Source organism: Lissotriton vulgaris, chromosome 6 (assembly GCF_964263255.1).
Source record: "Lissotriton vulgaris chromosome 6, aLisVul1.2, whole genome shotgun sequence".
Taxonomy (NCBI): Eukaryota; Metazoa; Chordata; class Amphibia; order Caudata; family Salamandridae; genus Lissotriton; species Lissotriton vulgaris.
In genome coordinates, this window is record NC_141694.1 from 151,306,435 (window position 1) to 151,323,619 (window position 17,185).

Genomic DNA, 17,185 nt, shown 5'->3' on the forward strand with positions numbered 1-17,185 from the left:
TAGCAATGCTCACAGCAAACAAACACCCTGCAAGGCACGACCCCATCATCAGACATACCAAAGCAGCCCTGATAAGAGTAGATGAGCAAATGAGACAAGGGATTAGTGGAACCAATTGGGAATCAATCTGGTTTAACACAAAAATACAATACAAAGGGAAGACGTTGTGCAATGAAGCCTGGATCGACATGGGCATCACCACACCAGCGCAGCTGGAAAAGAACCACACCCCACTCATGTTCCAGAACCTCAAACAGGCGCACAATCTACCTGACATAGAGCTCTACACTTTCCTCAAAATCAGAACAGCCATTACCAAAGCGAATCTATCCAAAGAGAAACCCACCCTCATACAATACATGAGCAACCTCAACAAGACAGGACACCACACTGTGCAGATCTACAAACTCCTGAGCCCCCAAACATCCACACTGAACGCAAAAACAACAAACTACTGGGAAACACAAGTTCAAAAAGACCTTTATTCGAATTTGATAAAATTCATAAAAGTACCGAACACACCAAAGCACATATATACATATAATACAAAACAGTTAAATAAATAGAATTCCATAGTAACAAGACAGTTCATACAATGGTTAAGCAATAGATTTCATTATCTTATAAAGTTTTAGCAGTAGTATCTTTATGACTGATTCTGATTTCAAGGACTTTCCATAGTCTTACGTGCACGTATGGCTAGTCTTAAAAAAGTGCTAGTGCGAAATGTCAGTTCATCAGTGTCCAAGGTGAGCAACAACATATAGGATTCCTGAAGTGTAAGAGGTCTGAATTTTCTAAAATAAGGGGTTAAAAGCCATTTGGTATATCTCACATAAAATTTACAGAAAAACAGAAAGTGCAAATCATCTTGAGTGCTTATACCGTCACAAGGGCAGGGGGTAAGATCTGTATGATGTTGATACCCCAGAGGAAAAGACAGCAAAAATTTCACAGTTCCTGCCCTTAGACGAAACAGTAGAGATCGCTCCCAATTTGACATAGGGAGTGAGAGGTAGGGTGGCATGATTTGCATACAAAGACCATTACCAATGTATTTCTTGACCCCTAATTTCTGTGATTCAATTCCGAGCCGTTCATTGCGGTAAAGTGCATAAAGTGCTTTTTGGACCTCAAATTTATCCTTTAATTCGATAGCCCTTGGCTCAGTAAACAAAATGCCTCTACCAATTTCATTAAATGTTTTAAAAACTTCTTTAAACCAGGGGATCTGCATGCCATTTTCACAATTAAGGCAGTCCTTAATGATGTTTTGCGTAAGGACAGCAGCCTCATTCCTCCAGATTCTGATCCAGAAGAGTGCTGGTCTTGCTTTAATGAAGTCATTTATGAAGGGGAGGTTGAGTTCGTTATGGCAGATAAAATTAGAAGAGGAGATCGGTGCTCCCAGCAATTTTCTGCAAAAACGATTTTCCTCTCTTTGAATGCTAATGCTGCTGGCCGATCCCCAAACTTCGGCTCCATACGTGGCAACAGGGGAACACTGTAGTTTAAAAATTTTAAACGATGGCTTTTGTGGCGCCGATTTTCTTTGGGCGGGGGAGACTCAGGACAGAATTGTTGGCTTTCGAGAACTTGCTCGTGGCGTGGGCCACATGCCCGCTCCACGAGCCGTTCGCAGCGAAAACCAACCCCAGATAGGGGAACTTATGGACAGATTCTAGTTTATCTGTTCCAATTCGAATTGTGCTGAGTTTCCTTTTGCCCGGCCCACAGGACATAATAAAAGACTTTTTAAAATTAACTTTCAGATCCAGTCCCTCCATAAAATTTACAAAACTATGTACAAGCAGACGTAGAGCGTTAGGTGTACGTGCCATAAGGACAGCGTCGTCTGCATATAAAAGCACGGGTAGGGGGTTACCTAAAATAGTTGGGACATCAGGGGTAGCTTTCTTTAAACAGTTGGACAGACCATTGATATAAATGATAAACAGCAGGGGTGCTAAAACGCACCCCTGTCTCACCCCCCTCCCTATCTTAATGGCTCCCGATACCTCTCCGCCCATCCCAATACGTACCCGTGCCTTCAGGTCAGTATGGAGATAGGCTAAGAATCTAACAAGAGTGGCATCAAGACCATTGGACAGGAGAGTTAACCAAAGCTTAGATCTATTCACAAGATCGAATGCGGACGAAAGATCCATAAAAGCTAGGTAGGCGGGGGATGAGCGAGCAATGCAGTATTTGTCGATTATCAGTTTTAAATTTAAGCATTGCTCAACTGTTCCTACCCCGCTCCTGAACCCCATCTGGCAGGGATCTAAAAAGTCAGAATCAGACGCCCATTCCAGTACCCTGTTATAAATTATTCGTCCTAGTATTTTTAGAGTATTATCCAGGAGGGAAATGGGACGATAATTTACTGGGTCTGATCTGTCTCCCTTTTTGTAAATAGGAACGATGATACTAGTAGCCCAGGTGGCAGGCATGGCTACATGTGGGAGACTGTTAAAGATGTTTAAGAGTATTGGCGTCCAAAGAGCAGCATTAAATTTAATAATATCAATAGGGAGGCCGTCAGGCCCGGGCGCCTTGTTACCTAGGCTCTCTTTAATGGCTTTCCTGACTTCTGGGTCCGAGATCTCTAAGCCTTCTGTTTGGTCCATGTTGGGGAGAGGTTGCTCATCAGAGGGGGCGGCGTAAATATTAGAAAAATGGGTCTCCCAGGCTGCACTGGTTATATTGCAGCTAGTTTGTGTAAGCTCTTTGCCCATTTCCCTCGTTCTCCTGGCAGCCGACCAAAATGGGGCGCTGCCACCCAGATTGGCGCTAATGACCGGCTTATCCCAGTGGTCGGAGAGCAAATTTGCCTTCCTTTTCGATATTTTGTCTTTGTAGTTTTTCCTGGCAGCTCGAACTACATCTTTACATCTGGGTTTAGCAGAGAGGGCCTTTCTTAACTCTCTATTGGCCACGGAGCAAGATGTATCAAACCACCGTGGCTCTTTGTGTTCAATAGGGAGTGGAACTGACAGGAGAATTTTTATATTTGAGCATAAAGCTTCAAAGTCTGTAATCAGTTTTTCATTGTTTGTGCTTGGGGAGGAGAGGCATTTCAGTAAATCGGGATGTGCCTCCTGAATCGTGTCTATAATGGCCCCACAGTCGATTCCCCTCCATTTAAGGCGAAGGCCGTCAATTGAGGGTGTAATATCCCTTGCCCCATTTAAATTCATAAAAATCGGACTGGGTGCGAAATTAAAAATAGCTAACAATGGATTGTGATCACTGAAAGACGTTTGCACCACAGAAGATTTGATTAAACAGTCCGTTAACAGAGGTGATGCAAATATGTAATCGATAATTGAACCGTTATCCCTGCCCTTAAACGTGGGGGCGTAGGGAAAATTCATATCATACCCTACACTCATTACATCAACAAGATTAAAATCAGAAAGTATGCTGATCAGTTCCAAACCCCTGCGGTCATTACAGTGATCAAAATTAGTAGATCCATAATTCTCTATAAGTTTCACATTAAAATCACCCCCGATCAGAATGCTAGTCTTAGTGTCTACTGACAGGGAACAATCAATCATGTTTAAAACCTTAGATAATGCAACAAAGTTTTTGTTCGGTACACCATAAAAATCATTATTATAAAAATTAATTAAATAAATTGTGGTCTTTGATTTCAATTTATATACCAAAATTTGAATATTGGGATTGGCAAGGTTATCTAGCTTCAGATCACTAATTGTACCGCCTGCCAAAATTCTGATCCCCATAAAGAGACCACCCACTGCTCGGCCAAAGCTAGGTTTTACTGATGTCAGGCTGAAGCAGTGGTAGCCTTCAATATACAGGTTATCGGCAGCCCAAGTTTCTTGGAACATAAGTATGTCTATACCCCACTCATGTTCCAGAACCTCAAACAGGCGCACAATCTACCTGACATAGAGCTCTACACTTTCCTCAAAATCAGAACAGCCATTACCAAAGCGAATCTATCCAAAGAGAAACCCACCCTCATACAATACATGAGCAACCTCAACAAGACAGGACACCACACTGTGCAGATCTACAAACTCCTGAGCCCCCAAACATCCACACTGAACGCAAAAACAACAAACTACTGGGAAACACGATACACTAGACACTTCAGTGAGGAAGAAAAGGGCAGACTATGGAGGTCAGCCACAATAAAGAAAGTCACACCACAACTCGCACAGACAAAATACTGGCTCTTACACAGAGCCTTTTGGACCCCTGCAAAACTTGGGAAGGCAGGCATAAGAGACAGTGACATGTGCTGGAATTGTCACAAGGAAACAGGGAACCTAGAACACATGATATTCGAATGCTCCAAGGTCAGAACATTCTGGACAAAAGTAAGCAACCTCATCAACACTGTCATAGGAAGAACCATGCCACCAGGCTTCATAGGTCTAGCCACAGCATTCATGGCCCCAGACTTAGGAAGCAAGGAAGAGAGAGACTTCGTGGACATCCTACTCACTGCAGCAGTCAAAACCATATTAACGAATTGGAAAGACACTGCTAAGGCAACATTCAAAAGCTGGCTAAACTGGGTCCCCTTCCTCAGAGGAGCAGACAACATCACGGGGAAATTCTCGCAAACCACAATGCTAAGAATGAGATGTGGGCGGCCCTAGACGCACACCTGGGGTCAGACAAACCCCTGTGAACCACACCACCACTAGGCAGCCGAACTACGGAAGTAGCGGGCAACTATAATGTAATGCGTATTAAACCCATCCCCCGCCTCCCCCCCCGCCCCCCAATCTCTTTTCCTCCTTTCTCTTTCTTCTTCACCGCCACCGGGGGGCTTACAGATCCAACAGCACAACCAACATACAATGTATATGTTCAGAGTAACGATAAAACGACCTGCTGTAAAACACCCCCTTCTTTTGTTTGCATTACTACTGTACTATATTGAAAATCTTCGAAATAAAACCTTTTGAAATCAAAAAAAAAGACATGGACATGGACTGGTGCATGTTATCTGAAAGAGTAATCTGTGAGGGGAAGGGGATGCCCAAAGAAATGATTACAGTTAGTGAAACGACCACGGGGAGGGGTGCTTTGTCACCCTATAGAAAGTACTGATTTTGATGTAAAGTTTTGAACATTGGAGCTCATCTGAGGCCCTGTAACATATCTGATCGGGGGGGGGGGTTCTGATTTGTAGGATAATGTTATTGTGCTGCAGTGTATTCTATTCCCTTTTCTTTTGGTCGATTTCTTTGTTTGCCTTTCTTTCAATAAAATCTTTTTAAAATAAAATGAAAAAGGTGGAGGCTATCTGGGCGAACAGGGAACAGTCAGAAGGATGCCTATGTTAGCTGTAAGAGCACCCTTTACAGCTGCTCATACAAGTTAATTCACCTCATCAGAAGCCACCTAGTTCTTTTCCCAGTTGATCCAGTCGTTGACATATCCCTCTCAGGGATGAGATAGAGGATGGACTAGTCTAGACTGTGACTTATCTTTCTTAGTGTCTAGCCCCAGCGGTGAGACTATAAAGTTGGCAAATGGGGCTTGAGTTAAAGGGCCTTCGATCTAGCTCAGACTAAGTTCATTGTCCATTATCCAAAATGGGCTGACCCAAAAAAGTCAAAGACCTGGGTGTTTTACACTATTGAAATTGAAAATTGCGACCAATTATAGTATCGCAAAAAACTGGGGCAAGGAGAAAATGCTTACCCTATAGTGGTGGCGGACGAAGTGGAAAATCTTCACTCTTTGTCCCAAGATTAATGAATAATCCTATCCTAAAGACCACCCTATCCTAAAGACCACCCTATTATGTTTTTAGGATTATTCATTAATCTTGGGGCAAAGAGTGAAGATTTTCCACTTGGTCTGCCACCACTATAGGGTAAGCATTTTCTCCTTGCCCCAGTTTTTTGCGATACTATAATTGGTCGCAATTTTAGTGCAACAGCTAGACGTAAATATTTACTTAATTTCAGGGCCCACACTACTCCTCTGGTTGCCCAATGTATTAGTCCTGATGAAGACTCGCATGGCCACGGTCCAACTTCCCTTTAGGCCCTAAGACGTGTCGAAACGTCCACGCTCCTTTCTTTTATCACCTGGATTGTGTAACACATTTTCTGGTGCAACAGAATTTTGGAAGCAATGTCTCCATTTAATGAAAATTGTGTATAGAATTTATATCACAGGCCAGGTCACTACAAGACGGTGAATTGTGTTAACCGGTGAATTGTGAATATAAAATTGTAAATATTTCTATGTCTTCCTTTACTCCCCTTTTCTACTAAGCACCTGACATTTCTTTATCTTATGCACGCTCTCTTTGGGCAACCTAAAACTCTCTTACATAGAGATAGTTATAAATGCAATGAATTAAAATTGCCCCATAATTTGTAATTATTGCTGTTGCATTTTTGTCCTTCTTTTCGTAAATGTTGTAACACATTGAATGTATAGGGTTGATCTGTGAGGCATATCCCTTAACTAAGTGGAAATATTGAATATGTATTGATTAATTCAATTCAAGTGAAAGTAATGGTTGAAGACCATTGTATTTCAATAGAGTAAGTTCATTGTCCAGCTTTTCGCTAACCACTGTTGTATGCTTGGCAACTGATTTCAGGTTTTTGCTTCTTCTTTTTACTGCAGAAACTGTGTAAATAATTTGGTACCCGCCTTTCTAAATGTGACATCAGTAAGTGGGCATCCTCATTCCAATGGCACCATACACTGGGTTGCTAGCATTATGGCTGATGGTAACAATTTCTGTCCCTGCCATTTCCAGTTCTTGTCACAGGCACCTCAAGTGCTGCGCCTTGTCTTCACTGCATTTGGGGTTGTGTGCTTTCTAGCTAGCCGCTAAGTCTTGGTGATTCCATGATGTATTCTTTATGATCTGCTATTAGTTTATGCTGCTGTCTTGTGATTTGTGAATCACAATTAAAAGTAAATCCAGCATCCCGCGCACTGTCTCGTTCCCTCTATAAATTGTAAATATTCAGTCTAAAACTGCCAAATAAAGGACTCCTAGATATTAAATTGTGCACCGGCATTCTGAAAGATTTCTTTCAACTTTTTACTCTCAAATCAGTAAATGGTTCGAGCATGCGAGACAGTTAGGCAAGAGTTGTCAGCGGGATTATGTTTGCACCTCAGTGGTGATCCATCTATCCATCTTTCATTTTATTCACAGCCTATTATCTATCCATCTTTGTTCTTTCATGCTCCCTTCTTTCATTTGTTTCTTTCCCCCAGCTCTTTCATACTTTTGTTTTGGACCGGCATTATGTTTGGCGACCATTGTCTCTAATCAAAGTTAAAGAAGTGGCAAACTACATTTTAAGGGTTTTATGGTTACCACATATCCACTCAAGCAGCTAAACTGGGGGGTTCATGCTCTCCTGATATCACCTCGGATTCCAATTCCAAGGAGATAATTTATCTTTTTTGTCACGTGGGACTCCTAATTCTCTCGAGAAGTACTGGCCTTGTGCGTGTTATTCAAGGGAGGGCTGCCTGCTTGAAAATCAGTTCATTTTTGATTATTTTCATCGCGAGCGCCACGATTTTCCCAATCTGTTGCAAGACTCAATTATTTTGTGTAGGTTTTTGTCTCAACTGTCAACAAATGGAGACATTTCTGTTGAAACCAGCTCTCCCTTGAGAGAAAGCTATTGTGATTGGCTTATGTGTAAAGGGAAGACCAACTTAACCAAGATAAAAGTAACCCAATAACCTGTCCGTATGTACAGCCTAATGTTTACTCTTTGTGTTGCGTGTGCTAGCAGAAAGAACTCCGAACTAATGGGCACTCGGTGTTTGCTGTAGAAAACACCCATAAATAATTATAAGCATTATTGATTGAGCTGGTGAGCTGAGCTGCAGTTGGGTAACTTGGTATTCCCAATGCCTTGGAACCGGTGACCGTTGTATGCAACAGGGTCTCACCTACCCACCGGGTACCATTATTCGTTTTTGGGAAACTGTTCCCCTGTAACATGCTGTTTACATCTGATACTGAAATATACTCGAGTCTTTTCTATAGGAGATGTAGTATTGGTCTCTATTCTACAGAGTGGTGTGTGCCCTGCCTCCTATGTTCTCAAAAGCTGCTCTACATAAAAGTACAGGAGGTGTAACACCCCGTTTGCCTCCTGCCAGGTGTCTGTCATATTCTAAGTGAACCCCCCCCCCCCCCTCCCCTCTATGCCCTCTTCCCCACCCCCGCTCTTTTGTTATCACCTAAATAGGCTTTCGGGGTTGGGGTGGGGTATTGGGGTTTGTTGCGAGTGGGAGAAAGGCCTGTTTTTATTTTTTTTTGCAGCTCCATATAGCACGAATCGGACCCGAAGGTATCGGAGCATTAATTACATTACGCTAGGTCGCATTCATTTTTTTTTAGGGATGGGGAGATTAAGCGGTGTGCCAGGCTGTTGAGCCGAGGCCGGGACTGAGATGTGGCTCCCCAGTTTGTGTCCAACTCTGACCTTAACGTCACCCCCTCTCCCATGCTTCTCCAATGAACGTCTCTAAACAAGCCTGTGGTGACCTGTAAACGTTCTTGATTCCTCTATAAATGCTTTCACACGTAAGTAAAGGAAGGAGGTTTCCAGTCCTATGGTTATATATTCTAGACAGGATTGGAAGGTTTTGGAAGCCGAGCATGTCCAGAGCAACACTGCGCAAAGCTGGGATAAAGGTGTCTTGAATTGTGACTAGCTATCTTCAATTGATACGGATAGTGCTGGGAGGTTACCAGGTAACTACATCACCTGGAGGCACTTATTTCAGTCTTGGGCTTCTTAAAAAAACAAAACTCGGGCGTTCTGGGAGTTGTAGTAGTTTAGCACTGAATACGGCACTGCCTTGTTTCAGCAGATTCGATTCTCGCTGTCAAGTGTTTTGTTGCCGCTGCCTTTGGCGTGTTATGATAGCGCACCAGTACACCGGGGGTTAAGGAGTTCCATCGGCTGCCTCCAGGCGGCAGTCCGCTGTCTACTCCCAGCTTTAGGGGCGGAGAAGGTGCTTGTTGTTGGTTTGCAAGAGGGCGTGCGTCGAGATAGTGTGTTTGCATGTGTATTGCCTGTCGATCACTCCCGCCTGTGCAGAGGGGGTCCCGGCTGTTTGCGCGACCCCCACGCCTCGGGGGCCATGGAGAGCCCCCAGCCCGAGAGCCAGTGTCCCTTCAATCTGTGTGCTTGAGGCCTGAAGAAGGCTGCCATTGTTGGGCTCATGGCCAGCGCCAACTGTAAAGTGGCAGCGTCGCTCTTCAAGCGCTCCCTCGCCCTGTCCCCGGCCCAGAAGGCCAGCAGCCAGCGGCCCCTGCTGGGCCTGCCCCGGCTGCAGGAGCGGGGCCTGAGGGAGAGCAGGGTCGTGCAGAAGTGCGTGTCTATGCAGGCAGCCGCAGCCTCCCGCATTCACCCTGTGACTTTCCTCTCCCAGGACTCCATGAGCGACAGCCTGAAAGTTTGTTACAAGTACCTGAACGAGACGAGCAGGAGCTTTGCAGCGGTGATCCAGGCGCTTGACGGCGAGCTGCGGTGAGTACTGTACTGCTGCCTACTCTGTCCAAGAGCTTTCATTTAAAATGCGGGTGTCTGTGCGAGTTATACGTACTTGTTTGGGTTTGTGAGGTGCAGCTCTTGTTTAACCGTTGCTGCAGTACTTTGTGGTATTGTTGTGGAACATTGAATCACACTAAGTAGCAAGTTACTCATATCCAGGCATGACTAGAAACAAAAGTATATGTTGGTTTTGAAAAGTACATTTATTTTGTTGCAATATATATATTTTTTTATATCTACATAGATATTTATGTCACTGTTTAGGACTTTAAACGCAACTTATTTCAATATTCTTATTTTAAAATGTTATAAACCGTAAACATGACCCATGGGTTTCAGAACGCTGTACATAAATAAACATGTACAGACATTAAATATCGGGTTTTGCAAGTGAATGCGTTCCAAAATTATCTACGTAAGAAATCCGCATCTGGGAGAAGATTTTCAACCCCCGTGATCCCATATGCGAGATGTAGATAGATAACAGATGCACGAATGTTGAGTAAGCATAGTTTCCTTTGGGGAGGATGGTGGCGTGGGCAAGCAACTACATTGTGCAATCTATGTTTTAACCAGCAGGGTAATTTGTATCTAATCTGCATTTATTTATTGCAGTCCTAAGGTATTTGTTAGCGATTTGAGTTCGCCAATCCACATCCGGGACATTCATACCTAGCATTTGGAAAATAATTATTGATCCGTTCAGGAGTGAAGTGAATTAATTGGACCCTAGCATTTCTAGATATTTAGGAAGCTCTTGTAAGGATTCTTTCCCCTGTGATCTCCAATATTCTGCCCAGATCTCCCTCCCATTTGGCCCAGAGTTCCGATAGTGATACCCTTAGCTTTTGCACAAGTAATCTGTGGATCTGCGACGCAGCTTTATCTGAAAAGGAATAAACATAATGCATGTCATCACTGAACTGGTATGAGAACAATATTTCTGTTAGTAAATTATTGAAATGTATAAGCTCTTCGGTTGTACACGACAAGTGTGTATGTATGTACGTTTAGAATACAGGTTAAACGTGAAATAATAGATGTAAACATGGGGTGAAATAATGGTTGCAAAGGAGTACATATCTCATTAAATAGAGCTCAGGTACCCTAAACAAATGCTACCAGGGAATAAGAGAGTGAGTTAAGCTACTGTATGAAGCGGACAAAGTTTCGAGGGAGGGTGGTCAGGTAGTGAAACTTTTAAAATCCTTAAGATAAGGGGAGCTGGTTGTTGGGCGTGTTCCAGGACATCAGATCAAGTAACTCAAATGATCAGAGCACAGCGTTGATCAGATGGAGGTTAATGACGGTAATAGGAGGATTGTAAATGTAGATGGGGCACCAGAGGCGTGCCATCACTGACTGAGTTATTGATTTCTACTCTTGAAGACGAGCTTGCTGACGTCATTAGACGGGGTGAGCCATGTAGTGCTAATGTACCGTCTCGCCAGCCTGTGACTAAAGGACAGACCCGAGTTAGTTCAGTCCTTTGTGTAGGATCCTTTCCATGCGGACGTGTGTTCTTTAACCCTATCGAATTAAACATTTCCTAGTAAGCATGATGGAAAGTTTCAATTCTATTAAAGATGCAGAGGTGAGGATTATGCTGTAACTTTCTTTATCCCTTACAGCCAGCAGTGTTCAACTTTAACTTTTTTAACAAAAAACTAGCACTCCTACACTTTACACAGTCCACCAATCAGTATCCTCTGCTATCCCCGAGGTTGTGTGCTTCCTGTGGCAACTCCTCTTTCTTGACTCCAACCAGAACTAGCATTGAAAATGCAATAGGTCTCGCCTTTGATTAAGTTAAAGCTATTTGCTTTGTTAATGGTATTGTATAGCAAAGCAAATGGCCTTAACTTAATGAAAGGAGCTATTGGATTTTTAATGCTTGTTTAAACCGGACGCAATGAAAGTTGATTAATAATATTTTTTATAAAACAGACTATTAAAAAAAAAAACTGTGACAGCTGGGGTATTGCAGATATAAAGTGCAAATGATACCAACGCAAAGTCACAAAATCATCTTCAATTCATCCTGCCCATAAAATATCACAGGTTACTCAAAGGTGTGTTAAATTAGATCTATTTTCAAAATCCACTGAAATGGAGCAATGCAGGAGGTGAAGTCTCCCAAGTCCACACACTAACACCAATGGTTCGCCCTCCTCCGCAGGCGTTCTAAGCGGAACACAGGCTCGCGCCTGCTAACAGTACCATGTACGCATGCGCGAAAGCATGCTCAAAAACAATTACCGAATGGTGTTTTTCCTCACAACGTGAGACAGTTTTGTAAACCTTATTTTGTATATTCATTAAAGCTACAAAGGCATATCAGAAAACTTTTTCTGTTTTTATACAATAGTATAGCACAGAATAGATATTTATAATTGCACCAACGTTACTAAAAGAGGAGTTTCCTATCGCATGTATGCCTGAGGGGTCCACCATTTGCCTACTACTACCACTATATTGTTTATTACTGGCAAGTAAATATGAGCTATGCCATTAAGATGGCGGGGGCTTAATTAGGCACAGGAGAATTTCACGTATGCTAGCGAAATCCCACACAATTCCCTGCATTTCGATTGTTACGCGAAATGCTTGAAAGTTCGTTCACGTAAAAATTCTATTGCAGACCATTCACTTAAAATATCGTGTTTAAAGAAGAACTCCTTGTGCAAACGAAAGATACCGGAGTCTCAGCCGCTGATTAGGCTGTGGGCACCGGCTCAGTTTATAAACTCTACGCAACATGGTGGCCGGGGAGGGAGATACATGGTTGTCATTGAGTACAGGGCCATCACATGCAGAGGAGGTTATGTACGAGAGACCATGAGGGTGAGAGGGCTGCAACAAAACTGCCAGTACCGAACAGAAATCCGGGCTACAACCCCCTTGCGGACAGACACTGCTCCAGGGCACAAGTCCTGAAAAAACAAGTGGAGGGACGTTGTCACCGGAAGTGACGTCACGAAAGGTGCCGAGCTCCTCGTCCCAGAGAGGCCAAAGAGTGAAGTCCACCTGTTTGGCAGGGGGGGCGGCGTCCTACGGTAAAATAAGTGGGGGGACGCCGTCCACCCGCGTGGTACCCCGACTCGAGCCTTCCACTGCTGTATAAAGAAGATGCACATAAACTGCAAGTCTCACAAAAAACATATGGTCCTGCTATTTGATGGAGCCTCACACCTTGTAAAATAAGCATAAGGACTGTGGAGTGAACGGAGTAAGTCAACGTAGAGCGCAAGTAAGAACAGCGGCGTCTCAGTGCGGGTGCGCCTACCATATAGCCAACTAAGTGGAAGCTGAGGGAAAAAGAAAGGGCATGCCCGCTTTCATGCAAGACACAGGCAATAGTTAAAAAAAGAAGCATTGGAAATGCATAAAGTCTTGGATTTATTTGAGTTAGAGCTAATGGCATTGTAAATGGCAATGTCTTTTTGCCTTGTGTTATGGAGTGTATGCATGTGGTGTGTAGTGGAATTATATGGGTTGGATTGGAATTGTAGCAATGGTGGCATGCTGAGCTTTAGATGAATATGTTTAAAAGTAAAGTGCAAACACAAGACGGTGGACGGTGGAGGGGGACCTAGGGGAAAATTTAAAGACCAGGCTCTGGGTACTATCCCCAAGAAAACCAATAAACAACAAAGGTACCAGAGGGTCTCAGGTAAACGTGCCCATAAACACAAGAAAACCAAGCAAGAACTCACCCTTACAACCAGGTTATGTCCCAGAGAGCTCTCCGTGGATGAGGAAAAATACCCATCAGTCACCATTCGGATCCGCCCTTCATCATTTGGGATTTTATCCGTACCACCCGTCAGAGAATACTGATACTCTCCTAGGAGGTCAACCCGGTGGTAGGGGGTATCCTCACTAGAGTTGAGAGATGACAGTGTGATATACCACTTGATGTAAGTGAGTGGTAGAAGAAGATGGGACTGGGGTGTGCAGTGCTATAGAAGGTGTAAAGAAAAAAAACCAAAATGAGTGGGTTTAAAATTGGTTAAGAATAAGCACCAAACAAGGATTTATTTCAATTGTGCTTACCATACCAATGTTAAAAACAGTGCGCCCGCTGACTGTCTAATTATGTGGACAGCCTCGGGACAAAAGATGGTCGACTAGTTTCAGCATTTGGAGGACTGGTTTTGTCAATGCTTTCTTCAGGACCAAAAATCTACAATATGAAAGCTACTACACCACGTGAACAAAGTCTCGCCCTAGAAACACAAAACAAGTGCAAGCAGTCACCTGTATGTTCTGGGTATCCTTACTGTCTGTGCAAGGCACTTAACATGTAAGGTCAGATGGCCTCACCCCACCTGGCAGTGGCTCAGGGGAAAATGAAGCACCGCTCTAACCGTCGGTACTCCTGGCCGGCGTCCTGGCCATCTGGGGAGGCCAGGACGCCGGCCAGGAGTACCGACGGTTAGAGCGGTGCTTCATTTTCCCCTGAGCCACTGCCAGGTGGGGTGAGGCCATCTGACCTTACACGTGGTGTAGTAGCTTTCATACTGTCATCTCTCAACTCTAGTGAGGATACCCCCTACCACCGGGTTGACCTCCTAGGAGAGTATCAGTATTCTCTGACGGGTGGTACGGATAAAATCCCAAATGATGAAGGGCGGATCCGAATGGTGACTGATGGGTATTTTTCCTCATCCACGGAGAGCTCTCTGTGACATAACCTGGTTGTAAGGGTGAGTTCTTGCTTGGTTTTCTTGTGTTTATGGGCACGTTTACCTGAGACCCTCTGGTACCTTTGTTGTTTAAAAGTAAAGTGCACCATACTGCGATTGCTACAATAGTTAATTGTGGACGCGTTAACAATTGATGTGTGCACTAATGGCTGGTGGTGTGTGTGCCTGTAGAAATTGTGCGCTGGTGGTGTGTGTGCCTGGTGGAAGTGTGCACTGACGGAAGTGTGCACTGACGGCTGGTGGTGTGTGTACCTGGTGGAAGCGTGCACTGACGGCTGTTGGTGTGTGTGCCTGGTGAAAGCATGCACTGACGGCTGGTGTTGTGTGTGTGCTTGCTGAAAGTGTGCACTGATGGCTGGTGGTGTGTGTGTGTGTGTGTTTTGTAAAATCGTGCACTGACAGCTGATGGTGTTTGTGCCCGGTGAAAGCGTGTACTGATGGCTGGTGGTGTGTGTGTGTGTGTGTGTGGTGGGTAGAGTGTGGTGGTGAGAGGGTGTGTGTTTGTGCCCGGTGAAAGCGTGCACTGATGGCTGGTGGTGTGTGTGTGTGTGTGTGTGTGTGTGCGGTGGACTTAGTTTGAGTTTTCGTACCCTGCACACTCACACACTGCCCCTACACACTCCCACGTCCTGGTGGACGTATCAATGAGATAAGAACTTTCCTAAAATGCAAAACACTTCTGTAGCACGAAGGAGCGGTGACCTCACGCACAGAGATTATAAAGGGGGGGATATGTTTTTATTTAATGGCAGCTCCCAGTGATGTCGACTGCAAACTCTGATATACCACTGTAATTCCATCAAAATACGCCACAAGCTCACATGTCCTTCTATTACTGTGGTCCAGTTTTAAAAATACTTTACAATAAGACCATCCCATGCATGCAATAACTGTTTCTGCATTTTTAAGTAGTTTATTTTTATGTTAATATGGAGGCTGCTGGGGAGTTTTAGATTGCTACATTTCTATGAAATGCACTGCATCTGTGTTAGTCACCCAAAAACAATTTGGGGGGAAAAGTTATGGTAAGCTATGACATCCTCATGCGGGCCTTAAATCAAATCGTTAAAGAGTAAGACCCACACAAAAAAGGTGCCCGGGAATTCGGAAAAGCGAGCTGATGTCTACAAATTTCAATAATGAGATGGGATATGGGTGATGCTGCAGTGGCAGCTGCGTGGGGTACCGTGCCAGCGGTCTGACCCATTTTATAACCAAAACAGTGCACAAGCAAAAGTCAGGGTGCCGAGTGTGCTTTATGCTGCGCGCCCTTTCCCATCTCATAGGACTGTATTTATGAGCTGCAAAGAGAAGGGCCTAGTGCTCTGACTTACAGAGGTGCAGTTCTGCAGTGTCTTATCTGTAGTAGAGGTCGCCTGATGATCTTTGAAGCAGACTCCTGATAGCAGCCCCTGCGCAGAGGCAGACTGTCAGGTTCAGGAACACCAAAAGTGCTCCTCCTGTTATCCATTGGAAGCGACCTCTCCAGTGACCTACAGTCTATGGCTGTACGCATAGTAACAGAAAGGCGTCATGCTGCTGTTTTGTGTAACCCCTGGGTGTGGGCTACCGCCCGCCCCTCCCCCATGATGTGGAATAATGTACCTGTGAGAGCGAATGAATGGTAAATGTAGTTTAATAAATGTCTTGGGTTCTACTCATTTATTTAAAGGTGGGTAAGGTGGGGCGGGGTTTTTTTTTTCGTCATAAGACTTGGACCCAGAAGAAGAAAATGCAGAAAGGAGAGAAAGAAGCTCAAAAAGAGTCTAGTAGTGTTATTGTTCTCTTAAGGAATCCTCCTAAATGAACACAAATGGCTTTAAAAGACCAATACAGTGGCCTAGAGGAGGTTTATAGTTGAGCTCCCTAATATTTCAAATATCCTATACTGGCCTTTTTGTTTAAAGTCCATAACACCCAGAATGAACATCTGTTACTGCTACTCCTACGGTATTTTAGTTCCAAGAAAAGTTAAACAACCCGTTGAATTTTCTTTCAAGACAAAAGACTAATCTCACAGATTGTGCATGCAAATGCCCTTTATATTATGTATGATAATGCATTTATTAGCGCTATCTGCCCCACTCTGGAGTGCCGTAGCGCTTTACCAGAGGGGTTGCACTCTATGGGGGTGTGCTTGGTTGGGAAAGTGTTGTTGGTGCTGTGAGCCTACGTTTCAAGCAGTTGGTTTGTGTAATTTATGAGAATGCCCAGAGCTATGTCTTATTGCCTCGTGGGTTTGAAAGCTTAGCCGTGTGATGGAGGAATTAAAAGTAAGAGGTGGGGTGCGGTCAGGTTATCTTAGCTGGCTGTTGTAATTTGATTAGCAAATCCAGTAATAGTTTCCTAGTGGTTAGTGAAGATTTTCAATCCTTCACTTGTGCTAGTGCTCAATTCAAGATTACAGCATGGTTTAGAGTCCCGTCTTAAACTTTTTGAGCAATTATTTAACCCTATATGAGAAAATTAGAAGAATACATTTCTCAGTGCAAATTATCTTAACACTGTGTGGCCACATATGTTTTGGATTAGACACTAGCAAAGACCAATTTATTTCAACTCTAAATGGGCTACAGTGAAAGCTAGAGCCCAATGGATTTTACTTGAGAGAGAGAGGATCTAAAGAAGCACTTAGATGATTGCGTCAGCAATAGCTTTGAAAGGAAACAAACTACAGCCAATAAGAAATGGGGTTCATTCAAGCTTCAGCGGAGACCAGTCTTGTAATTGAATGCCTGACTGCCTGAGGTTTAACTTTCTTCTGAATGTTGATTGTAATAGAGTTTAAGAAAGTTGTGTAATGTATATTTAAGGATATTTTAGCATGTTACAAAGTAAAACGTGAAATGTTGCCCATGCTGACGTCAAGGTCCTGTCCGCCATTTATTTGGCATCGTTATGAGGTCTGAATACACGTAGGGTCGA

The 17,185-nt window shown here is 43.8% G+C and overlaps 1 protein-coding gene across 1 annotated transcript in view; it reads left to right on the forward strand.

The window, feature by feature from the left end:
• FDFT1 (farnesyl-diphosphate farnesyltransferase 1) overlaps positions 1 to 17,185 on the forward strand; it is a 204,768-nt gene that overhangs the window by 25,814 nt on the left and 161,769 nt on the right. The window contains exon 2 of the mRNA XM_086926190.1: positions 9,430 to 9,527. Coding sequence (XP_086782316.1) covers positions 9,430 to 9,527 — 98 coding nt within the window. The remainder of the gene's footprint in view (positions 1 to 9,429; positions 9,528 to 17,185) is intronic.